This window comes from Argiope bruennichi, chromosome 1 (assembly GCF_947563725.1).
Source record: "Argiope bruennichi chromosome 1, qqArgBrue1.1, whole genome shotgun sequence".
Classification (NCBI taxonomy): Eukaryota; Metazoa; Arthropoda; class Arachnida; order Araneae; family Araneidae; genus Argiope; species Argiope bruennichi.
Genome location: NC_079151.1, coordinates 8,826,775 through 8,854,709, shown reverse-complemented (window position 1 = coordinate 8,854,709; position 27,935 = coordinate 8,826,775). Strand labels below are relative to the sequence as shown.

Here is a 27,935-nt window from a genome sequence, read left to right as displayed (position 1 = left end):
TTACTGCTAAAAATATAGACACAGAATTTTATTTTTTAGTGTAATGACCAAGGTTTTTGGATTTTGCCCTTGTAACTTTAACTTTGAGACTTTTGTCCTTTGCAACTTTAACTTTGTAAAATTAGTTGGACTAATTTTACAATCTTGAGCATGCACAATATAATACCTACATTAAAAAATTTATCCTTCAAACAGTATGTTCACTAAGGGATCATATATATCAGGATAATTTTTTTTTTTTTATAATAACCGTCCCATATTTATACACACACACAAAATATGTTTCTATTAAAAAAAATTCTTTTGTTAAATTGAACTGCATTTTTAATGATTTCTTCTTCTATATAACTATTTAACATTTTATTTGGTCAAGACACAAACATTCTAAATCTAATTTCTAAGTGGCCCAGTAAAAATCCTGTTCTCCAACAAAAATTATATGGATGGGCATCCAGTAAGTTATAAAGCATAGATATCATTTTAAGTCTATAACTCTTAGAAATTCTGCAAGTATTTAATCATCAAAAAGAATAATCAAGATATACCAGAAAACTTCAAAAATCTTTTTCCTTAATGCAAAACTTGAAGAAATTTCATACAAAGGCGGAATGTGGCCACATAATCAATAACAGGAAGTCAATCTACCATTTCTTTGTACCTAACTGCCAAGACATATTATGCTGAAGCATTCAAAACAGTTCTGTATGGTAGAGGCACTTTTACCTTGAGCTATACAGTAATACAACTCCTGCCTCTGAATCAAATAATATTCTAAAGTATTGTATATACATATACATTAAATTGTATGTACATCTCATAAGAAAATAGAAATTGTCCTAATTTCCGTCAAAGTTCCTTTTGTATCAATTAATGCTTTGACCTAAAATGAAATAATTTACATTATTACATTCAAGTCAGTTGATGTAACTAAATTAAAGCAATTTATATGATGAGTGAACCATCTGATCAGAGTGGCAGTTAATTTTAAATAAATGATTCTTGATTAATGCTGATTTGATAAAACGTCTATTTAGTTAAAACATTGAATAACAGCATATATGAATAATAACTCAGAATCAATAGCTGATACCAGATACAGAGTTGATATCACTGCCAGATACAATTAGCTATACATGTAGGAGAATAACACATTGCAAAATAGAAATAAAAATCTAATAATTTCAATTAAATCAAATTCATTTGTACAAATTGCATGTAACTTAACAATCAAAATTTAGAATTACTTATTTTGCTAATATTGAATAAACAGTTTTTGAATCAATTTTTGCTTCTACTAGTGACTTAAAGTACCATTTTTTGGGGAGCGAGGGGGTATTGTGTGTAAAGATTTCATTTTCCCAAGCTTTCCAAAATTTTAAAGTGATACTTTAAAATATTAACAGGACTATTGGTTTGTTTTATCCACAAATGCACCCAAACATGAAAAGTCTACCTTATAACTATTCTCTACAAGAATAAAATTTTGACTGCTGAAATTTATGACAGATTAATGTCTAAATCCTTGGAATAAGTTTAGGTATGGTCACGGCCAGTTCAACTTAAATAACATTTTAAACAAATATCCCATATAGTTATTTGATAGTTTAAATTAATCAATTATAAGAATTATGTCTTCACTGAATTAAATTTAAAAAGATTTTTAAAAAACTGATGAATGAATTGAAGATTTAAATAAATTCATTTCATTGAAAATGGGTAGAAACACCAACACATATTGTATACATTTAAATGGCATATTTATACTGCAAGAAATAATGCAAATATATACCACTTTTTTATTTAATGATTGAAGTTGTTGATTAGTAATATAGAATATCAGTTAAAGGAGACATTTAATTAAATAAAATTCAACCTTCTGGATTTAGCTTAACAGGATAAAGTTATCCTAACACAAATAAAAATGCATTAAAGTGCTTCCTTATTATACTTGATTAAAGGTTTCAATATTGATTAGGAAAATTTAAGAAAAACATATAAAGATATCTAAGCTTAAAAATTAAATCCCAGAATCAGAAAGAAGGAATGATTGATTAACTCTATTGGCACATATTTCAGGCATTTAAAAAAATTTTAAGAGCATTTGTCTTACCAGTGATCACGTTTTAAAAACTCACCTCCACTGTTTCTAGAGAGGGAAAAAAAAAGAAAGGAAATCAATTTTTGTTTTAGAATATTGCTACAAATAAATAAAAAAAAAATTTTTTAAACCAAACTACTATCTTAAATTTACAAATCAAAACAACTGGGAATAGTATCAGAAAATAGCACGAAAATAAACTGGAATTATGTCCTTCCCCACAGAAATTACCCATATATGTCCTTCCCCACAGAAATTACCCATAGAGTTCCCAATGAGAGCCACTGTGGTTATCATTTGTGAGAAGAAGGGTTTGATTAATTTGTTGATAGCTGCTAAATTTGTTATCATTAACTCATGGTTGTTATGATTTTAAGAGTATCTTTTTAATTTTGTAGTTGCATCTTATTAGGGATACATAATTGAAAGTAAATCTTGCAGTCGATCGTGAACAACAGTCAAGAACATATCAATATTCAAGAATGATTTGCTAACAGGTCATTTACTCTTCCCTTTTTATAAGGAATGCACAGTACTGATATCAACTCGCACTAGGAATTGTATATAATCCATCTCAATATGCAAATTTCCTTGTTCGAGCGTGACAGCAACAATATTTCTCTTATAGGAAACTTTTTTTTTTTTTTTTTCCTGCAGAATTTATCTTCCTATGCTTTCCACAGTCAGCATATGAAATGTGGTTTCATTCCTTTCATTTGTTTTAGCTATAGATGCCACCAAACTGGGAGTTATTTTATGGCCATCCTGCATTTTAAATTTATTATAATTAGTGAATGTTTCTTCATTTATTGTACAATGCATAAAAATTTATTTAAAAATAATAATTTAATTAATAATGAGCCTTAATGTTTTAATTGGCAAATGGTGGAAAGTGTAATAATGGTATCCTAATTATGTATTATGGGCACCTAAAAAAAAAATTTTTAGGTGCCCATAATACATAATTAGGATAAATACAATACATTTACATTCCTTTAAAATCTTAATTAATTACATAATTATTTCCTCAGGGATTGATCGACCAAATGGCAAAAAAGAGCAAACCAAAGAAAGGACTATGAAATAATGCACAAAAGGAAACACATGCAAAAAGTATGAATTAAATAGTGAATATAAAGAAAAAAATTATCAAAACTACAGCTCAACTGGATTTTATATTCATTCCGAAATATTTATGTAAGTAAGAAATTAACAGTACATGGTTTTCCCAGAGATACTTTAGGAAAAATTTAAATATAAATGCATAGGGCAAAAAATATGAGAGGAAAGCCAGTATTTTATTGTAAATATCCTACTAGCATATTTTAGCAAACATTAATAGCCAATAGACCTTTGTGGCATATTATTTTACACACATTATATTATCTTACACAACTCAATTGGTGTTTCATATAGTGACGGATTTTGACAACTTGAGACCACAAAGGCTAAATTATTCTCAGAGTGCTCCTCTTCTAGGTAAATTGTATTGATAAGAAAACTAAAATAACTGTGAACTAAACTTATTTGAGCTTTTAAACTCATCTTTAAGCTTAATTTATTCATATCATATATATATATACACACACACACATACAGGGTGGTTATAATTAAAGCGACCCTATTCAGACCCCTCTAAAATGTGTTCTGCCTTTCGGATTTTGATGAAACTTGGTATATACATCATCAGCATCATGAAGTGTAGTGCTGACTTTCAACTCAGGTAAAGTCCTAATTCCTCCTCCATAAACACTGTCTTTTAGGAATCCTCTCAACCACAAACCACAGGAATTTAAGTCAGGTAAATGAGGAAGCCAGGGATCCAGAAAAGCTCTGGATATTGCATGATTTCCACCAAAGTTAGCACAAAGCAATTCTTTGATTTGGCTTCCAATGTGGTGTGTTTTTCCATCTTGCATGAAGACAGTGATTTGCAAGCATTATCATTCCTATAAAGCAGGAATAACTTGTTGCTGAAGAAGCTCACTGTACTGTGCACTCATGACAGAGCACATTTCAGACCTTGAAGAGTGAGAGTTTCAAAGAGAAACAGCCACAGAATAAAATCAGCAGTAAATCGAAGCCATGCAGTCATGTAATCAGAATGCAGTGGTTGTTAGTACAGGACACTGGGAGATGAAAAACCCCATATGCTACAATTTTGATTATTCACAGCTCCATCTAAAGAAAAGTGTGCTTCATTTGACAACAGAATTTGCCAAGGCTATGAGTCATCAACTTCCATTCTCGACAAAAATCGGCAATCAAATTCCTAGATTGTTTGGAGTTCTTGCATCTTCTTTGGTTGCAGCATTTGCACCCCATGGATCTTATATAGCTACCATTTGAAAATGGATCCCAAAATTTTTTTGTACTGTGGACCACGGAATCTCCAACTCACATGACACCGATTGAGCACTACATGAAGAAGAACTGGTACTGGAGACTCTTTCAACCACAGCAGTAGCGACAGTTTCATTCACAACCAGTTTCCACCCTCTTCCTGGCAGCACACCCAGGCTCTTCAAATTTCATAATCCTTTACTTCAAATCATTCTTCAACATGGGCCCTTTTCACAATTCATTGGAATGATGATATTAATGTAGTGCAGCTAAACTATTGATGCCATTTTGATAAAACAATTCTACCAGTAAAGCTCGATTTATTTTCTGCAATGGCATGATTAACAATGACAAAGGCATGCAGAATGATTTTCTGGCTCTAACTGCAAGTCTCTTTATAGGTTTGGCTATTTTGCATAAGGAGTTTTTAAAAAGTGCCATCTAGTGGTCAAAACTTGAACTTTTTTCATTGCAGAAATCTTCCATAAGAACCAATGAAAACTTCTAAGTAATGGTGTAAATAAACGAATTAAATGTTGATATAAAATATAAATCAATATTTTTTACATGTCGTCAACAATGTCAATTGAAACATGGTGAAGAAAAAATTGCTTTATTTACTATTATTTTCTTAGATTTACAAGACAATTTTGATTCTTTTTTTTCCTGACAAATAGTTCCCATTCATGCCATTTTTAATTAAAAATAAAGGACAAACTTTTAAATTTTGATTCAAAATCATATAAGACATTATGAATTAAAATTACCCGAATATATCCAAATAAATAAAAATAAAGTATTATCATATTTATTCAAATAAAAACCCCCCTAAGGATAAGTTTGTGATGAGTCATGTTTTTAATAAAGCAGTTAAACTAATAAATCATCATAGTTTATGTGTTTTCATAGTCTGTATATTACATCACATTTATTAAAACTTTATTAAAATTGAAAAGTTTTAATAAATGTTCTTTAATATAAACAATTCATTTTGAAGAAAGTATTTTTATTTTAAGAATCAACATAATAGTGTCATAAAAATATATTAATCTGCAAATAAATACAATAAATTTGCTTTTATTTAGAATGTTATAAATTTTAACTGTATTTAAGAGTCATGTATTCTTTTAGAATGCACAATTTGTGAAAAATTGAGGGTTAAAAACAGTAACTAAAAAAAATTAGTAATCTTATAATTTCTAACTTTTTTTTGTTTGGTCAAGCAATACAGCCAGCAAGTTGAATTAATTAGTATATAAATTGACTACTTGAAAAAATAAATTATCTAAAAGATTTTTAAAAACCTGACTTATCTAACGCATTAAAAAAAAAACTTAAAGACCTGGTTTATGAGAATCCCAATAAAGTCTATATAATAGCAATTTCTGATTAAATTTATAGAATTTTTCTTCACTGATACACAATGTTCCATCTAATTAATTATCATCTTTCACCCCTTCTGTTTTTGGTACCACATAAATAACATATATATAACATGGATATTTGTGATTATCCTTGACCCCTAAATTTCACTGATGCAACTGAGAATTTTTTTTTTTTAATGGGGCAAATCCAGGCTCAAGGTAAAGATGTCAATGGCTGTATTACACACACAATATAAATATAAAAGAGAAAATCATAGTAAAAATACAAGAATAAAAAAAGTAAAAAAGAAAAATGTGGAAACAGAAAAATGTATGAATAAAAAGGAGAGAAAATACAAAACACAAGCAGTACAAATGTATTGTGATTCAAGGAATGCTGTTTTAATGAGTCATTAATCAATAAGCTAAAATAAAAGGTAAATAAATACAACACACTATTTATCAGGGATGAAATCAATAGAGGGAACAAAAAGAATTATAGCATTTTTTGTAAACAGGGAAACAAATCTTTATTTGATTTATACTGGTCTATAATAGCATTTGAAATGAAATCAATATATTTTTACTTACATGTTCAGTACTGTTTCAAGAAAATGCTATAATGCTTTTTGAGCTTTCCTGATAATAAAATCTGTAGATAAATTAATATGCAGACTGTCCCAGCTTTTGTTTTTGTGATTATTATTTATGATAAAATAAGTATGAAATAATCACACTTGTAAAATCTATGAAAATATAGTGGTATAAATAAATAATTTAGAGTATTATTATAATAAATGTGTAGATACATTATATTATGAAACAAAAATAATATTATGCAAGAAATATGTACCAATTTCTAACATACTTTTATGGTTGTCCTATATATATATATATATATATATATATATATATATATATATATATATATATATATATAAGTAACCAATCTAAAATAAGAAAAAGTTTGAAAACGAAACTAAAATGAAAACGAAACAAAACAGTTTCGAAATCACAACTAAAATTTATTACCTATTTAAACTAAAACCAAAAAGGAACTTCATAGTATTTAGAGAGCGCAATTGCAGCTACTTCTAAAACACAGATGAATTGATACAAAAGTATTAGAATCAAGTTAATAGGAAAAACAAAAATCAAATAAAAATTAAACCAAAAAAATTATTAAAAAAATATTAAAAAAAGAATCCAGCCTGAAGACTTTTTCAAGGGTCACCCTCAGGCAGGGATTCAAATAAAGGGATTTTTTCTGTGAGGACATACAGACATTGTCTAATAATGATCCCTCGTGACCCGAAAATCCCCTGAAATTATGCTCAAGAGATATACCATTTTAACAGAAAGGAAATACAAAATAACAAATTAGAAAAATAACCACAACAAAGTACAAATACAATAACAAAAATAACAAAAACAGCATTAAAATTAAAATTAAAAACGAAAAGGCCAGGACATACCATCCAACAGTCAAGGAAACTTTAACTGTTGGATGGTATGTCCTGGCCTTTTCGTTTTTAATTTTAATTTTAATGCTGTTTTTGTTATTTTTGTTATTGTATTTGTACTTTGTTGTGGTTATTTTTCTAATTTGTTATTTTGTATTTCCTTTCTGTTAAAATGGTATATCTCTTGAGCATAATTTCAGGGGATTTTCGGGTCACGAGGGATCATTATTAGACAATGTCTGTATGTCCTCACAGAAAAAATCCCTTTATTTGAATCCCTGCCTGAGGGTGACCCTTGAAAAAGTCTTCAGGCCGGATTCTTTTTTTAATATTTTTTTAATAATTTTTTTGGTTTAATTTTTATTTGATTTTTGTTTTTCCTATTAACTTGATTCTAATACTTTTGTGTATATATATATATATATATATATATATATATATATATATATATATATATATATAAAGAGAATATTTACATGAATAGTTGATACAAAATCTGCTTTTCACTTATCTTTTGAAATACTAAAACTTGATGTTTGTTAATGCATAATTGATGAAAATGTTCATAGAATGTAAAGCTATTCAAAAGAAGCTTTCTTAACAAGATTTTTCAAAATTTATTATGCAAAATTTTTGAAGTTTATTGTCAGCACTCAATGTTCAAGGAATAGAAAATAGTAACTATGTCATTTAAACAAAATTTGAGAACCTGAGAATGTAAGAAATCTGGAGCAATCAACCTCAAAAGATTTCAAGATGCACAAGTTTCTATTTGCAATAAACAAAGGAAAGAAAACATAAACTGAGTTAAGTTTATATTAGTTTATGAATTAACAAATATGATCTCTCTTTAAAATTCAAATAATGAAATCATAGGAAGTTTTTTTAAATGACTTTTTTAAATCTGCAATAAATACTCACATGCTAGTAGGCCTAATTCCAGGATTTCCACTTCCACTGTGTGGCTGACCAGCCCTGATGGGTTTAGCTGAAAAGAGATAATTCAATAAAATCAATCCAAGAGGAAAAGAGGAGAATAAAAACAAATGGCATCATACAAGTGAAAAATAAGCTTATAATTACCAATATGAGCCATGTTGCCCCTTCTGGCCAGATTTTTCTGTCTCACCGCTTCCTTGATACGATCAACTTCATGTTGATATCTGTTCAATAAACAGTAATTAAGAGACTTTTTATTAATCCTAAATCTTTTATTTTTACTAAGCACACTTCTAAAAATATTACATACAAAGTAAATTATTTCTCAAGTTATATAATACTAATATTAGTCAGGGTGGTTAGAATTTCCCTGTGACTGTCAGGTTTTTTTTTTAAAAAATTTCCCAGTGTTTTTCCCAGAAGTATCTAAATTCCCCAGAATGATTTTGCTTAATTTCCTTCCTGTTTTGTATTGTACAGTACATTCTTGAAAGTATATAACAAATAGTGTTGTATTATTTTTGATTAAAATCAATATAAAATAAGAATTTAATGTTCAGGAGAAACCATTTTTAATCATCAAGTTTCAGATAAATATTTTTATAAACATCTCCCTACTTTTAGCAAACAAACTGATCAACATGCATAATATACTAGAAGATGTGTACTCATCCAGACAAAGTTTTTTTTTTTTTAAAGAACACGTTATTACAGGTTTATTCAAGAGAGATATGATAAACACACACACACACACGCACGCACAGTCCATCGAATTCATATTAAATACAAATTCAAAGCAGCTTGTTGTTTAAAAAAAAAACTCTAATCTACTTTGAATAAGCTGACAATTTCCCAAATAATAAATCAAACCATTCAATAAACTCAAGTATCGTTAAATCAACACCACAGTGCTGCTTTCACAGATAGAATGTTCCTGCCAGAGAAATTTATTCTATTCTTTCAAACTTTTACAGAAGTGTTGTACATGCTCATTAGCTGTAATTTTGGAAAGTCATGGAAAAAGAACAACTGTCTTGCAAATCGAAACTGGACTGAACTGTAGAGAAAAGGGGGGGGGGAGTAAAAAAAGAGTGAGTTTCTGCATTACATAATCACGAATGGTATTGCTTCTTTTTTGGGAGCTATGATTATGAAAATTTATTCTTGCAATCTTTAGCGGGTGATGGGAGGAAAAGTAACTAAGAAACTTAAAAATTCTTTGTCTTTTCCCATTTTTTTTTTATTATTATTTATTTTTGATACAGACTTTTAAATTTCCAGTATTTTCCCGGTTCTATTGGTGGCATAGCAACCTTGTGCTAGTGCAGCTAAAGCGAAAAGACAAGCGACCAACAGTTATTTTGTTGGCTCATATTGACACTAAGAAAAAAATAACCCCCGACTTTTGTCAGATTTTTTCTATTTGGATCTTCCTTATCAAAACCTGTTTCTATAACGACTGCCATAACTGAAAACATTTAGAACAAACATTCTCCAAACAAACAATAAGGTTGCTGTTAAATACTCATAAACTTCTCCCTCTTCTTATAATGAAATTGAAAAAAGTTGCAGCACCCATGAAAGAAATTTGTCCTTCATTGCTGTTGCTACGATAATTTTTGTGGCATTAGGCCTCGGATGCAGAGAAATCACAGTGCAAAATCGCAGATCTTGCGCATGCTTGATACAAAATATGCATGCTGACGCGAATCCATAATTTTTTTTCATTTTTAAATATTTTTTTTTATGAATTTTTTAGAGTTTTCTAGATTGATAAAATTCCCTGACTTCACAGTTCTATAACCATTTTGTAATAAACATTTTATTTAAGCATGTAGGACAAAGTTTCTTGAAATCTGGATACAAGTACCTTGCAGAAAATGATTTTAAAGCATTATGTTCAGTGTCTGATAATGATGTTGATTATGTACTTGATTTAAATCAACTTTCATTTTTATAAATTTTTATTCTGAGACTGATGTGAGGGGAAAGATTAATCAGCTCTCAGAAAAAAAGGCCTATAAAAGAAAATTATGGCCTTTTTAGAGATCTCTAAAAGAATTTTTATATTTAGAACCTTTTTATAACCTCTGGGTCCCTGAATTAATATGTGGCAGAATGTACAAAGACATAAAAAATGTGTCTTAATTATTTAAACCAGAAGACCAAAAGAAACATCATATCAATACAAAATTCAAATATTATCTTTAATCTTCTATCTCAACTAATCCACAAAATTTGTTTTTATATACTTTGCAGAGGTGTTTTTTTCCTCTGCAATTTCTCAAATCTTATAAACATTTTATCTATGAAACTTTAAATATCTAAATATATAAAATGCAAATTATATTATTTTCAAATGAACATGAAAACTGGAAAAGGCCAATCAAATAACCTATAGATGGAAAAAGAAAAAGGAGTTACTGTTATTTACACTTTTGTAGTACTTTAAAAATTCGCTAGGGAAAACGATGTTTGAAACTACTAAAACGTGAAAACTTTTTTTAAATACCTTTTCCGGTCTCTCATAGCACTCTCCTTGGCCTCTTTGAGAGCCTGCTCCAAGGCCTTGACACGTTCCATGGTAGCACGAAGCCTTTTCTCAAGCTTTGGAAGCTCGCATCGCAAGTCTGCATTATCTCGCACCAACTAATCAAAGGAATATAGGACTCAAAAAAATTATTCAGTGATACATACTAAAAACAATCAACATCATAATTATTAAAAAGTTTTGATTTCAGATCTATCATTTTTTTCATTCCTACCATTAGGGCTGTCCCTTATATTTGGGATAAAAATTCCCTATGCTTTTCATATAAGAGGAAATCTATATGCAATATAAGAGGAAATGCACAAACAGCATTACTGTACTATTAAAGGAATAAAAACTTCATAGATTTAATAAAAAGAAGAAACAAGGTTCTTCAATAAATGTGGATTTAAACAAAATACGATTTTTAAAACAGTAAAATTTTTGGATAGGCTTTCATATATTTCTTATAGTATTGTTTATAAATATATCAATAAATATATTTATCAATTTTTATATTAAGTTCATAGACAGACAACTTCTAATAGGCTTTTTTTGGTAAGTATAAAACATCATTATAATGATTTCTATATTTTCACTCTGTCAGTGATAAAGAAGAAACAATCAAGTGGAATAATAAAATTGAATTCTTCATTAGAAATAAAAAGCTTTTTCAACTTTTTCATCCCCCCTAAAAAATAACCAAAAACACCAACAACTAATTAGAACATATTTTATACATCAGGTTTTTATCAGAACAATATATCTGTTTCTGTAAAATATTTAGATAGCCAGCACAAAAAATATTGGTATTGTTTGTTTTCAAGGATAAAATATAAAATTTGAAAATCAATTTGCTATTTACAAAATAAAGTAAACAAACCTGCTTGTGGACTTTAGTGAGTTGATCCAGATTGTTCTCTAGGAAAGAGATTTTTTGTTTTTGAGCCAAACTGCCCCCATTGTCCTCACTGTCATCCCCAATGGCCGACTTCTTCACACGACTTTGTAAGTCTTGAACAAACAACTTACGTAAATTATGTAAAGTTTGAAGTTCTTTTGCCTGAAAAAACAAAATTTATTACTGAGTATCAATGATGAAATATTATAAATTTACATATCAATGTTGTATACATTTGAAATATAACTAAATGGGAAATTAAAAAAATGATCAAGATGATTGAGAAGGAAGTAACCCAAATAACAGCGAACATTCAAAATTTCAAATGAAAATAAATTAAGTCAATAATATTCAAGAAGTTACTTTCAACTTACAACAGTTTCCTCCAGCCCTTTAAGATCTTGTCGAGCTTGTTCTCGCCGATCACTCATTAACCTAAAAAAAAGAAAAAAATTACCATCAATAAAAGAGAATGTGGAATTGGAATGTTTATTAGTTACAGGGCAGATTTTTTTTTAACTAGAAATATCAAATCTAAGAGACAAACTTACTTTACTAGGATAAAGAATGCATACCTTATAATTAATATTTTTTAAATTTCAATTGATAAAAATTAAGTAAAATGGTGACATTTTTCTGTCACATTATAAGTTTAAAATTATCTGTCTGCTAACCCGCAATTAAAAATATATATATTATTAATAAAAGCAATTTAATTATCATACATTTTTCTCTAAAAATGCACAAAAAAATTTATGCATTTTTTGTAATATTTTTTATTAAAGCAAGAAATTTAACTCATTTTCATTATATTGCTTCTATTATTTTTATTTCTAATTCTTCTTTTCCCATTGAAACGTAGGCATGAAGATAGCATCCCCCCCCTTTTTTTTCTCAGTCCTTCTCAAAAGAAATAAGGCATTTTTATTAAAACTGAGATTTTTTTTTTTCTTTAAAAAAGGTTAGTGGCAATCGTAATATAGGTTTCAACATCAAAATTAATAAGATAAATACATCTTTCAACAATTCCTTCATTTCCAAGCCTTCGTCTTCCTTACTATTATCTTTCTATGATTAAAAAATTATGGTATTAGCTTACAATTTTGCTTCCTTATTATAGCATACTGATTTTTTTTCAGAATGACTTAATAGAAATGACAGGGTTTTCATTAACTTTCACATTCTTCACTTTTAACTTTGAATTATCTTTAAATTATGTATATTATTCTGAAACATGTTTGATATTATACATAAACTTTATTCATGAAGAATTCTATTTCATATCTTCATAGTCAAATCCAATTGTCATGAAAAATAGCGAAATGAGTATAAAATATATAACAGCAGTTGTATTGGCTTAAGATACTGAGTTGGCCAAATTTAAAAGTTTCCAAACAATGGCTCCAAATTCAGCACCCAGAAATGTTACTGGATAAAGAATAAAAAGGAGATAGAACTTTTATTACTAGTAACTTTTAAATAAAATTTTTAAAGAAATTTTTGCTAATTATTCTGTTCCATATAATGATACTTAAACAGAACTTCAAAAATTTCTTTCAAATTAAAAATATTTCTTCAAACTTTTACTTATTTTAAATTTACACATAATTTAATTAAGTTGTTATAAACTTTTATAGTATCTACAATATTTTTATTTTACACTTTTCCTCTCAAGTAATAGCCTAACATTTAAAGGCTAAAAAAAAAAAAAAAAAAAAAAAAAAAATTAACTTCCATCCATTATGGGTAACATCTCCAGTTATAATCTTAGAGGCTGAACTCTGTTAAACCAGTTAGATACTTATAAGTTGAAATACTTACATAAGCTCTTGCAATTTCTGTGTTTTTTCCTGATCATCCTGCTTCAACTTGTCATAATCAAGCTGAAGCCGCTCTTGGGCCAATGAGAGTTTTTGGTTAACACTGAAAAAAAAAAGAGAAATGACCAAAGTAAATATCTTTCATAATGGTACCTCTTACAATTTTAAAATAAGAGAGAAATCTGGATGTAATTTTGTTTTAGAACTATGAAAAGAATACAATTAAAAGCCAAAAAACAAGTTAAAAATAAATAATTTTACCAAGAGCTTTGAAAAAATTTGGTTTTATTAACAAAAAGTTATTGTATAAAAAAAATAAAAGCAAAAATATACTTTTTCCAAAATTTATTTGCAAAAATTCCTTTTTGCTGACAGAATGGAATGCTCAAGTTTCAACTTTTTCACGCATATCCATTATATGGTGCATTTTACAATTAGCATCATCAAATAAATCAAGCGTACTCTTTGAATCGCTTCTGCTTGACTAATTGGGTCCAAAATTTGATACTGATCTACAATTTTGATTTCATGGTGATATATTGAAATCCTTCTTTATGATAATAAACAAATACATAGATTATAATTATATGCACAGATAAACTTTCCATTGACGAATTTAATTTAAAATTTGACAGAAAAATTTACATCAATTGTTTTAAGACATATAAATTTCATCTTTTCAGTTTGTTGTGTTTTGGGAATATATTCACAGAAAGACAGTCCCATTTCAAAAATGTTTTGGTTAGAATTTGAAGAGGTAGGAAATGTGAAAATGTGATTCATAAAAATGAAAATTCATATGTCAAAAGGATGTCAAGTATGAAAATTCATAAATATTTTGATTTTGAATTTTTAATGATAAAAACACTTCAAGTATTAGAAAGTAAAAATAAATAAATTATAAAAAATGATAAAGATCTCCTTCATTCAAAATTCATTTTCCAAAAGTTTTATTCTATATACATATTTTTCTGCAATCCTTTTCAAACATGCATCATTTTTAAAAAGTAAATTTTTACTACTCATACATACACTCATATCTACTTGAAACTATTCAACAAATAAAGCAATTTTAGCTACATAAAATCATTTTCTAGACAAATTCACTCAAAGACTTTTTAGCAATATTTATGCATTAATATGTTATTTCATTTAAGTTGGAGTTAAGATAAATAAAACCCTATCATTAAACACATTAAATTATGTTCAGCTCTAGCTGTATAATTTTGGTGAATCACTTAACATATTATCACATAAAGCCATTAATAATGATAAATTTTGTTACAATTTTATTGCAACAAAATGTACATTAAATACTGTTTAATTAACATAATTTTGTGAGTTACGTAAATTATAGGAGAGTAAAGATGCACCACAGTTTTATTCAAAATTAATAGTAATCATGTAAATTGTTTGAAAGGCAAAACAGTCTGATACATGTACTCTTCCATCTATTTCAGAGTTGTGTTTGAATTATAAATAATAAATAATATCAATATTTGAAAATTTGCATGCTTGAAAAAAAAGTACAACAAAACCATGAATAATTACCCTCTAACACAAATGATGTAGAGATCCTGACCTGATTGTTTTGGAGCAGTTAGAGGGAATTGAGCCATCATTTGGGCAATAACATATTGAATTTTATTTTTAATATCAATCTCAGACTAAGTAGGAAAATTTAAAAAGAAATTTTATTCTCTATGTGGAAAAGCCACTACAATCTTCAATAAATTTGAAACCGTATTTTCTTCCGATTTAATTGAAGATCGTATAGAAAATTTAAGCTCATCTCTTGAGAATTTTATTGAATACCAAGAAAGATTTTTAAAGCATTTGATCCATAGGTTAATGCTCTAATGACAGATAAAACTGAATATGATTATGAATTACTTGCATGTGAAGAGAATAATGGAAAAAAAATCATAATTTATTAATCTAAAGTTGTCAGTATAGAAAGAAAATTAACAGTGACAAAACTGTTGAAAGAAGATCTGAACTTGCTTCCAGTCATGGCCTTAATAACATTCACAATGTCAACAATATTATTTCAAGTAGTGTAATCAATAAAACTACCCAAAATTAAATTTGGAAAAATTTGTCGAAGATATGAGCAAATGGCTCAGTTTTATAATTCATACCACTTTATGATAAACTGAAGTTGCATTCAAGATCACTAAAATCAATTGAGATAACCACTGTGAAATATGCTGTAATGCTGTTTTTGCCAGCAGAATCATGTTCGGCCATTAAGAATCTGATTATAAAATCAGGCGATTAATAATGAAGAGAACAAAAACTGTTATAGCAATAAATTATCAGAGTTATCAATGTTTTTTTCAATGAGAGGAGAAGAAAGGACTCCTTTAGAAAAATCTGGATTGAAATTAAATGAATCTTTGAATCAAAAACAAAAATTAAAAAGTCACAATGTACTTTCTGATGGCTAATGATATAATTTAGGGAGCCAAAAATTAGAAGTCGCATATATTCCAGGTAAAGCTCACAGTCCTCAAATCTGTTTTAAAGATCAACAAATGTCTTTTGAAAGGGGAAAAAAAAAAAAAAGTATGAAATTTAAGGCTTGTTTATTATGTTTTAAAGGTCGGGCACAATTCTTGAATAAGTAAGACCAATGTCCAATTTTTGATATGTAAGAAAAAACATTGGTTGTTTCATGGATATATAATGTGTCTTGAAGTTACCAAATACTTGCACTACAGAGAACTCACCTAGGTGAAAATGTAATGTTAGCAAATCAAAATCAATCAGAAACCTTTTTGCAAAAATTATTTGTACAAATTTAGGTTAGTGAGAAGAGAAAAATTGTTAGAGAATTATTTGATACAGGATTTCAGAGGTTATATAATCTAAAATCTATAATTAACCAAATGAAAACTTCAATAGAATAAAATGAAAATTTAACACTTATGATGTTTGGTGGTGTTAATTTCATGAAGCAACATAAATGCTATAAATCCTCAGTGAGTAACTTAAAGAAAAAATAATTCTTTTAATGTGCAAATTCTAGACCAACAGCTTATGTGTGAACACATTTCTTGCATACAAGAAGGTTCATGGACATGGAATTACAGAATAAAGGTATCCAACTCATTGACATTGGCAAAATTCACTACTGATAAAGTTGTTATTAGTAGCTGATTATGCTAAGAACCTTTCCAAAGGAAATTTGGAGTATATGAGAAAGCCAAAATTTGATGTTGACAAAAAGTTTTCCACATATCTTTTCACTTATGACTGGAAAAAGACTCATTTATCCTAGCAAGAAGCTACTTAAAAATAATCATTTTGAAGCCTATGATCCCGTTTCTAAAAAATGACTATAAGAAGGTTTTAGAGAGTCTTTTGAAGGTTCTAAGTATTATTATCTTTCCAAATGAGGAGAATTTAATCCCAATTCCATAACAAATGTCCAATCAGTCTTTGATGCTTCCTGCAATTCAAGAGGTAATTTATCATTGAAAGAACCAAATCGTTAGAAAAGATATATGTAATTTTAAAATTTCAAGGGAAAAAAAATTGGTTTAATGTCAGATATCAAGAAGAATTTCTAAAAAAAATTGGAAATAATTGAAATTTCCTAGGTGGAAAAATGAAAATCGAGATTCAAATAGAATTTACCAGCAAAAAACTTCTATCCAAAGAATAATGAGCTGTCTTAACTCCCCTCACTTGTTCCTTGATGGGGTGGCTTTTGAGAGCAAATAGTACAGATGGCAAGAAACTTCTTTGAAGAATTTTAGTGAATGCCTGTTTGTGTTATGAAGAGATGGTCAATATCCTATATGATTGTGTAACAGTCATCACAAGGCCTAATATAACATAAATTCAAGGCCTTGTTCATCTTCATCAAAAGATTCTAACGATCTCATCCCTCACACTCTATCGATGAATGTATAAGATATTTTTACGGTGAGAATACCGGATTTCGATAAACTTGATAGCATTGATATTACAAGGCGTTGAAAGTGTCAACAGAACATCAGAAAACATTTAAGAAAAAGGTTTCCTCATACATATTTATGGGTTTTATTGCAACCACATAAAAAGGGAAATTATTACAAAAGTCGAAAAATTATTAAAATCTGGAGATATGATCTTAATGGAAGAAGATGCTAAAAAGATTTTACTCTGGACAATGACTTAAGTTCTTGAAATTTATGCAAATAAAAATGTAGTGACTCAAAGTAGTGCAATTTCAAAATATCAATTGGTGAAGATATACTTCCTGCTAAACGGATTGATTCTTTGAAGATAAGATATATAGTGGACAGAAATAATAAAGAAAAATACTATTATTAACTGCAAAAATTATATCAATACCAATCATGATGAAACTTTGACTGCAAGAAGTGGTAAAACTGCAGAAGTACCTTTGTCATTTATGAATATTTGATTACAAAAAATTCTTTTATCCTATCCTGTTAATTGTAATTTACTTTGAAATGTATTTGATGTTTTTGTTTTGAATACCGAAATTTATCTGTTTGATTATAGTGTCTAGGGTAGGAGTTTACTGTAAACGAAGTATGCAAACAGATGCACTAAAACTTTTGTAATTTTTTTCTTTCATTTATTTAGTTCAATTTTTATGGCAATGTCTTTGTAAATAAATTCTATTGTAAAATAAAAATTCAACTGACTGAAAAAAACCTTTGACTTAACATTTTTTAAATAATTTGATTTGAACTGAATTATTTCAAAGCTTAAGGAATTAGTTAAATTACTTGAAAACAAGTCATTAGTATCTGCCACTTTAATCTCACCTGCCTAAATTACACATGAATAAGCAGAAGAAACAATTGTGGATTTTGAGAAATTCAAAAAAAAAAAAAAAAAAAAAAATTGTTTCACAAAGGTATATATATAATAATTTACTCTATGAATTACTACTCACTCCTTAAGCTGGTCGATATGAGCTTGCTTCTCTGCAATCTCATCCCTAAGTTGTGCTAACTGTTTCTGGTGTGCTTCTCGATGTTTCTCAATTTGTTGCTCAAGAGCTTCTTTCATTTTTTCTGCACTATCCTTCTCTTTTTCTTTCTCTCGGGAAGCCATAATGTGCATCTCTTCTGCAATGAATATAACCAATTTTAAATAAAATAGAAGTCTTGTAGAAAAACAAAAATTAGACATGGTAGAAACATTTCCTTAGCCATTCATAAATATAAATTACCTTAAAAATAAAACTTGTTTGTCATTTATAAGAATACAGGATGCAGAAAAATAAAATACTTTATCGTTAATTAATTTTCTTGCCTTGGATTATACCAAGCATAATAGTCAATTGTACTATAGTCAAAGTGAAATAGTCAACATGATAAAAGAAGGTAGGTTTTTTTTTTTTTTTTTTAATTTCCATATCAAAGAACCAATGTTATCTGGGGAATTGACATCTTATTTCACACACCATTATTTCACCAGAAAAAAAAAAATTTTAATTGTAAATCATCACAGGAGAGATTTAATAAGTAAGGGAGCTGAGAAAATATTTCACAGCCAATATCCATAATATGTTATATTCTGCAAGCACAGTATGAAGATGAAATGAAAATATCAAAATTTCTAAAACTTTAATTCCAGCCTACTACAAAACATTAGCATTTCATGTCTTCACTTAAAAGTATTTGTCTTTCAGATGGTTTAAGATAATCAAGCTAGACAGCTACTATATACTTTATAAAATGCACAATCATAATAATGAGGTGGATATCACCTATTATTTAATGATATATTATCTAATAATGATATATGTATGTTAGATTTTAATTCCCTCTGGTGGAAAAAAGGGAAAATGTGTCTTCCCTAACTGAATGTAACAGTGATGCTGAAGCGGCAACATGTATTCTCTTGTCTATGTATTATGTTGTGCTTGTGTTGTAGTTTAAAATGTCCGTGTCCATATATGTATTTAAAATTCCATAAAAAAATCAACTCCTGCTTCATTAATGGAATTGTCATGCACCTACTGTATATTGTGGTGTACCCTGGACGTGATATGTTGAAATATGGAATTTTTTGGGAAAGCATGACAATTTGGAGGAAGCACAGTGAGGAGCTAAAACCAGAGGTGGGAATTTTTTTATTTGTTCCCTCTGTTTTCCTGGTGGTGTGGCAACCCTGAGCTAATTTCGCTAAATTGTAACTGATGGGGCTACAATAGTTGAAGAAATTAAAAAATTTAAAAAAAAAAAACTGGTTCTGAAAATGAATACATCCACCATAACAATTTTCAAATAAAAAACAGCAGCAAAGATTTCTTTCTAATTCCCAAAAAGTTGCAAAAATAATACATTAATAAATAACTATACATTTTTAATAAATAATAATAATAATTGCTCCTTTTAACGACTAGTTTGTTCCCCAAAAATTATTGACTTTTCATGCTTGCAATGATTATTGATTAAAGGAGATGGTGGCATTTCTGGTAGCGGCATGCACATAGAGACTCCTGAAAGAGCTACTGATATTTTGATTAGAAATCCTGACAACTGTTCTGTTTTCAGGTCCGAACTTATTGCAATTTATAAGAAAGGGCTTCAATATATCGACACATCCACTGAACTTGTCTTCAGGGACATTTGGATTTAAAACGGACTGTCGTGCCCCTATACAGCACTATTCTCATTGGACGTAAGTGGGGACAAGACTAGCATGAATATCTTAGACCTTATTGCCAAACTCTCTGCAGAGCATTCTATTCTACACTTACCAAGACAGCCAAAGCTGATATATTTCATGGTGACCCAACTCTAACCTATTTTGAAATTTCCTTTATCAAAAAGATGGAGGTGCTTTGGAGGGTCCCATCTGCTCAACCCTTAGTACTTTGATAAAAGTCCTGGTTGGTGTCACCGTATCGATATTTCTAGGAACAGCAAACAGCTCTCGCTCGCTTTTTGTGTAGACACACCAAACCCCTTACCTTCCAACATGGCCGGAAGATCTCAGCTGAATGTCCTTGGTGCAAGGCAGAACAAGCCTAACCCCAATCATATTCTTAAATGTTTGAATATTACTATTTTTAAGATTAAAAGGAATCTGCTTTTATTTTTAGACTTTTTAGTGATCTTTTGTTTCATGAAGGTGGTATAGTGCAGCTATACCACCTGGGATCAGAAACAACAACACCATGATTAATATGGATTGCATTAAAAAAACATTTCATTGTTTTATTTTATATGACTAAAAATGACAACATGAGCATCAATTTCTGTAAGCAAATCATGAAGATTATAATATGGCAAGGGTTAAGCATATTTTTGAGCTCTATTAAATTTTGTTTAAAACCTATTTCTTTTATATTTTCTTTCATGTGACTTAATGTAATGTGATATAGAGAAAAAGTTCAGAAAAATTTCTAATAATATTAATTAGCTAAATGAAATATTGGATTCAATGAAACCATACGATCATTCAATGAAACAATTTAAAATTTGTAAGATGCTTTGTTCAAAGTTGGTTGTTGCCATTCGACAATAAGTAATCAGTGTGATTTATGTATTATATACAATAGCATTTTATAAATATAGATAGGGAAAGCCATAAAAGCAAATTAAAAAAAAAAAATTTTAAGTTAACATTTTTTTAATTGTTTTTTCAAATGAATATATTGTACAGCAATAAAGCTCTTATATAGACACAGGGCTTCAAATAATTATTCACTTTCATTTATGATCACAAAAAATGCAGAGTAGAAGGAATTGTTTTTAAAAAAAATTATATCTAAAAATCAAAATACATTTACATTCAGATATCAAATGTTGGCTATTCTATTCAGGTTATAAAAGAAATGGGGGCTCATAATCAAAATGTAAAAGTGTGAAGCACTGTTAAAAAAATTTCAAGTTAACTTACATTTTTATCCAATTCACAACATATTAATATTCAATTGATTTTCTTTCTTAAGATATTCATTGTTGCTTTATCCCTGTTTTCAGCACCACACACTTTTATTTTTTTGACAACTAGATTTTCGATAATGTTTTATTACTTAGTACAATAATTAAATTTTTTAAAAACTTTTTATTTTGGAATATTGAAATCAATTTTTTTCTTGCCTTCATTAATAAATGGAAAAAGGATCCAAACTTTTAATTAAGTATTCAATTAATTGATGATTAAATTTTGAAAATATCGTAGTTTAATTTGAATACATATATACTTATAGTGCTTGCTATATACAAAATTCTCCTTTAAAAAAAACCATGTGGCAATACACACTTGCAGATTTCAGTTTAGCACATTCTTCTGTCAAAGCATCCACCTCTTCCTCCAAACTTCGCTTTTTATTTTCATTGTCTCGGATCGTCTCTTGCAGAGACTTCATCTTCGCTTCATACTGGAAATATATTTTAATCAATACATTCACAGATTTTTTAAAATTTTCATTAACTAAATGCTAATGAACTCAATACAAAAATTATTGACGAAAATTTATATTATTTAAGGATGCTACAGACAGCAGATATACTTAATTTCATACTTTTTTGTTACAATTTCACATTTTGGAAATATATTGCATATACTCGCCTTAAACAAACACCACCAAGAATATTTTACCAGGAATATTGGTTTTATTTAATTTTATTTCAACTGAATAGACATAACCTCATATTCACGATTCTGCAAAATTATTGGATATTAAAGCAATATAATTTCAATTATCTTACATATGCTTTGTTTATTGTGTACAGCATTTATTTCAAATTTGAGTTTAGAACAAATTTAGTTCCTAATTCCAAATAAAATGTATCAGAAAACTACTCACTTGACTAATAAGAAGACGACACTCAGCAAGATCTTTTTCGTAACTCTCTACTTTTCTATTGCTATCAATCTGAAAACTCTCTAGCTGACTACAACGCTATAAAAAGTAAAATGTACTTATAAACACAAGTGGTTTTGATGACTAGATGTTCTCTAATAATCTAAGATCACACATACATACATACTATGCTTATTAATTATTATATATTATTATATGATACAAAAGGATTATACATAATATGTAAACATAATTGGCAAATTCAATTAATTGCCTTTAGCCTACCAACCATATTAACCTTCTGCCTTCACATTGGCAGAATGTTTAATCCTTTTGTATCATAGAGAAAAAGTGAAAATTTGGCTCTTTTCACTAAATTTCTCTTTTTATTGCATAAAAAATTATTTGGATAAAAAAAATGGAATGAATGAATTTTATAAATTTTCATCTGTTTCATATACTCTATTCTCAAACACAGAAACCCTCCACACGAAATCATAAATTTGGCAGAAGGCTGACTTTAGCAAAATCAGATGAGATGAAAGATAGAAGAAATATTTACATTTTATTTAACAATACAATAAATTTTTATTAATTAGAATTAAGAAACGTAACTACCACAGATACACTTCAAAATTCAATCAGTCAAATAAATGATAAATACAAAAGTTTTGAATTAAAATAACGCAGATCAAAATTACACGAGGAAAATAACAAATGCAGAATACAAATCATCCAACAAAAGACAAGAACTAACAAAGAACTATTGAATGCACTTATTTAATGTATATCACTTCTGCAGGGTAAAACCACCAGAAAATGAGGGTTTCATGTTTCTGAAATAATCAGTATATCAAATTATTTAAGAAAAAAAATTGACATTTCTTTTCTAAAATATTTTTTTTAAAGAACACAAAAAAAAAAGAAATATGAACTTGTATAACATATAGAATAAATTTAAGTTAAATGTATTTAATATTATCTAAAGCAATTTGCTTTAAGAAGAAGAAGAATAAAATATTAAGAATAAATCCCAAAAAAACATTGGCAATAACATTGACACATTTCTAATACTAAGAAAAGTAAAGCACTAAAAAAAAAAAAAATGCTTAATGAAAATATAAGCATAATGTCAGATAATTCCTAATTCAATGAAAAGATATCAGAAAAATGGGAAAATATATTAATTCTAGCATCTTTATATTAAATTAATTCCAAATTATAATGTAGGACAATATTTAACATCTAGTATTTTAAAATAACTTTGAATATTAATAAATAAAATGTGTGTTTTTGTTTTTGTAAGACATGGTACGATAGAAAAAGAAGCTGATGAGATGTGTCACCTGAAACATTCTGACATATTCCCTAATTACTGGAGAGAGGTGAAGCTTCTCTGATATAATGCCAAAGATTCATAGAAGGTGTGATCGCACTGCTATTAATTAATTTAATTGAGAGCAGTTATATTCATATTAATTGTAGTTTTTAATAAGACTACAATCTACTTTGAGCATTACTGTTATAGAGAAGGAATAGTTACACTACAAAGAGTAAAAAATTTTCTTCAGAAAAATTGCAGGTGGTTTTATTGCTTACATCACTTGCAACTGTAAATAAGGTAGGTAAGCAATAAAAAAAATAGCAATGGAATTGGAAATTTGTACAGCAAAATTATCTTGTAATAAGTGAGGATTAAAAAAAATATTTTTGTTGATAAAAATTACTTTTTATATAATAATTAGAGTTAAATACAAACATTTCTATTATTCTCCAAAAGCATAAATAAATATGCATTTTATTCCACACTTTTAGAACACATGCAAGATAATAAGAAAAGAGTGCTGAAGACATACTTCTTTAGCGCTCAAACAGTTAAAGAACAATTTGAAGTCTGTGCAGATTCAACCATAAAAGAAGATTTTCAACCATCTAAAATCAGCTTTTAATTCTGAGCCATATCAAGTTATTTTGACAAAATAGCTCCCACATACACCATTAGCTTTGGAATTGGTATCATGTTAGTCCAGAGGTAGAATGAAAGAGAAAAGGGCTATACATCTATAAAAATGGGGGTGGTGGAGTTAATGGCAGCTTTTTCTCATGGAAAAAAAATCAATGCTGACATGTGACTTGGGATATCGGATATCCCTCAATTTTTTCAAAATAACAATTATACAGAAAACATTTCAAATTGTCAAACAAAATTATTAGAATTTATATTAATATATGTACGATAAATAATATATGTACTTTTTCTATAAATCTCTCTAAATTGAGTTTTTCAAAAAATCTGGATATCGATATGCAATCTTTAACAGACACTTCTTCCCATATTAGTGGAGTTGCAAAAATTTTGTACAAATAATAAAAAAATTCTGGAGATAAAATCACAAAGCAAATTTAAAAACATTGACCATGTGTTCACATGCAGAAAAGTAGATAAACTTCCCTTTGATAGATTTCATTAAAGATTTAAATAGAAATCCATAATTTTAGTATGTGAGGTTACATTGCTTATTTTTCAACTCATCAGATATTTGCTTTTCAGGAAGGATGGCATCAAAAACATGGTGAAAATTCCAATGTAGAATTTTTGACATTATAGTACTTCCATTTTGCAAACACGGAAATAATGTTATTCCATGTAAGGCCTCTCAGAAGTGTGATATAACATGTTGATCTATTGGGCTGCATTAGAAAGAAGATTTTTTTTAAATATATATAATACTGAAATATACAAAAAGGGTTGAAAGAGAATTTTTAATGATTAATCAAAAATAAATTGAAATGTCACTTTCTAAAACCGAAATTAAACCTCTATAATTTGGAAACTTCACCAGAATTTAAGATCATAAATTGCTATAATTGCTTGTTCAATTAACTAATAATAAAGGTTAAAATTGGTGCTTCTGAAAGAATAAATTCTTCTAACTATCTTTCCAATTGCTTGAAGTGTTTTATTTTCATTCCTTAGTCATAAGATGATTTTCCTTTCAGTCAAAATAATCTTTTTACCTTTCGAATCCATTTAAAGTCAAACACAATACTACTCTATCTTTCAAAAATTTTCAAAATACAATTTTAAATTTACTTTATAAAACAAAATAAAATACTTATTTGTAATTTGCATCATATCAACAAAATGATGTTTTTTATTCTATTTGTTGTATTGTCATCAGAGTTAAATATAATGAATGAGTAACTGAACATAATAAGTGACAAATGAATAAGTAACAAAAAATAAATGCAGTTGATTTCATACAAGTTCATGGAGGCTAGTTTGCAAATATCCTTTTAATTTGTACCCGTATGCAAACTTTTTCTAATAACTCTTTGTGTCATTTTACATTATTATTAAAAAAATTTTCAAGAAATACCTTAAATAAAAATAGTCACTATAGTGCACTTTTATTGGCTCTTGAATGTTTATTGTGCATTTGTATGCAGTCATTTTCTGGCAATTGTAGAGATGGTTAATATCAATATTTAGAATCATCCTTCAAATCAATAAAGAAAGAAAGAAAGAAACATGCTCTTTTAGTTATCTTAATATGCTTTAAGGTTAAAGAGAAATTATAAAATGTTAACATCAATCATTTTTTATCAAGGGACAAGAATCATTCTGATTTCTCAAAATGCAATGCTTATAGTTGCAAGAATCTTCATTTTAACAATTACTCATACAATTGTATTGTAAATTGTGTTAATTGTTTTATGTCAAATGGGTTTGGAATATCATGAAAATTTCCAGTAGAAATTGCAAATGACTGTTTAAATAATTGAGACACCTCTAGTATATTCTTTTCTTGATTTAATAATGACTTCTAAGAACTAAAATCTTAATGATGAAAATAATTTGAAGGACATTTTGATGAAGTCTTAGTAAAATACACCAACTTATTTTTGTTACACACAATATAAACAATACATGCAAAACCCCATTCTTATACAATTAAAAATAAAAAAGTAATTTTGAGACGTAGCAGAATAAAAGAAAGAAGAATACATGTGTTAATGCTGATAAATTGTAAAACTAATATGGGACATTTAATAGTAATGGCTAAAAAGAAAGCAAAGATTTTTCGTGGAAGTGAGGATGCTTTCAAGATTTCCATTAATCATAAACACAATTTGATCAGAGCAGATTCAAGATTCTTACTTGTGACAAAGCCTTGACCTCTGACTTCATTTTACTGATGTACAATCTGACAACAGTGAATTCTTCATCCACTTTTCCAGAGAGATCACCAGTAGCTCGTGTGTCACCCAGACCTCCCCCAAGTACAATTCCAATTTCCCCCAAGTCTTTAAGGAGGTTTGTGAGCATCTCTGTCATACGCTTCTTCTGGTGGAGGGTAGTCTCACGAAGTTGCTGTAACTCATTCACAGTGTTATTTAGGCTGGCCTGAAAACAAGGCATTATTAGTATCTGTGAAAATTTCTTACACAACCAGATTGCATTTACATATACTTAAGGAAACCTTTTGGAATTTAGACAAACAGGTTGCTAATATTTTTTTAATGAATAAATAAACCAAAATATTCCATTTTTATTATAAGGAAAGAACATATTTTGTATCTAAATAATATTATTATAATATTAAGTTTACAACACATTAAAATTAATTTTAAAAAATAATTACTTTCTTTGTTTTAATATGGTAACTTTATTAATTATCTCACTTTAGTTTTTGCATAGTTGTTTTATAGAAAGCAATATTAGGTCAGAAAGCTTTCTAGTCTCATTTGCACCTTCAATCGTTTTTCTTGCTTTATTTGATAATTATCTTAAGTTTTCAAAAACTATGTTTGAATTTAGCAATAGCAACGGAACTGTAATTAAAAATTCTTGCAGGATTATTTGTAAATGAAATATTACAAATTATACAATTAATGACATTTCCCCCATGTTAAAATCAGTTATGGTGTATTTCATTGTAAGCAATTATGATTTATAATCATTTCTTTTTCATTTTATATTTTTATTTCTTTAAGAAAATAAATGTGATTAGGTCTCAAAGATTTTTTTTTTTTATAAACACATTAAGTAACTCAATGCAAAGCTAAACTATCCTTAGATTGCAATTGCATATCTAAACTTTATCCATTTACAGAATAAGGGAGAATATTATTCACAAGTTTTTACTTTATCCATTTGCAGTATTGGAAATAATGGGGAAGATTCCTCCATATATTTCATCACATAATATGAAAAATATAATCATCAATATAATGAAAATAACAATATAACATGACTTATTTCTGTTTTCTTAGAAAATTAATACCTTATCATTGACACAAATAAATTGGGAATGATAATTCATTCTTAAAACATCAATTAAAATAAATTTATAAAAATTGAATTTTTAAAAAAATTTTGTATGTGGACTTCTATTTCCGTATTTAATTAATGTAAGCAGAATATTTTTTAGGAGAACTATCTGAATATATCTGAAAAAACTGACAAAATGCATATCTACCTGCCAGTAGATTCTAAAGATTATAATACATATCCTCCCCCTCACAAAAATTAATTCCTTCGATTTTCAAAACATTTGTAGCAAATGGAAAATTTCTTTATGAATTCGAAAAAATATAAAAATAATGAATATTCAATTTTATTTATTACATACCCATATAACCATGAAACCATTTTAAAAAATTAACAGAGGGTGAAAAGTTTCAT

The 27,935-nt window shown here is 28.0% G+C and overlaps 1 protein-coding gene across 3 annotated transcripts in view; it reads right to left on the bottom strand.

Moving 5' to 3' along the window:
* Positions 1 to 27,935, bottom strand: part of LOC129963884 (kinesin heavy chain-like) — a 95,479-nt gene that overhangs the window by 8,936 nt on the left and 58,608 nt on the right. For 2 of the 3 annotated variants that reach the window (XR_008784038.1, XR_008784039.1), the window contains exons 15-25: positions 26,409 to 26,654; positions 22,250 to 22,345; positions 21,703 to 21,820; positions 18,377 to 18,551; positions 13,460 to 13,561; positions 12,013 to 12,073; positions 11,621 to 11,800; positions 10,720 to 10,856; positions 8,352 to 8,431; positions 8,190 to 8,256; positions 2,111 to 2,146 (exon numbers count right to left, since the gene is read on the bottom strand). Coding sequence is in view for 1 of the 3 variants with exons in the window: in XM_056078481.1 (XP_055934456.1) it covers positions 8,190 to 8,256; positions 8,352 to 8,431; positions 10,720 to 10,856; positions 11,621 to 11,800; positions 12,013 to 12,073; positions 13,460 to 13,561; positions 18,377 to 18,551; positions 21,703 to 21,820; positions 22,250 to 22,345; positions 26,409 to 26,654 (1,262 nt within the window). In the remaining 2 variants the exon portion in view is untranslated. The remainder of the gene's footprint in view (positions 1 to 2,110; positions 2,147 to 8,189; positions 8,257 to 8,351; positions 8,432 to 10,719; positions 10,857 to 11,620; positions 11,801 to 12,012; positions 12,074 to 13,459; positions 13,562 to 18,376; positions 18,552 to 21,702; positions 21,821 to 22,249; positions 22,346 to 26,408; positions 26,655 to 27,935) is intronic. The other variant, XM_056078481.1, reaches the window with a different exon arrangement.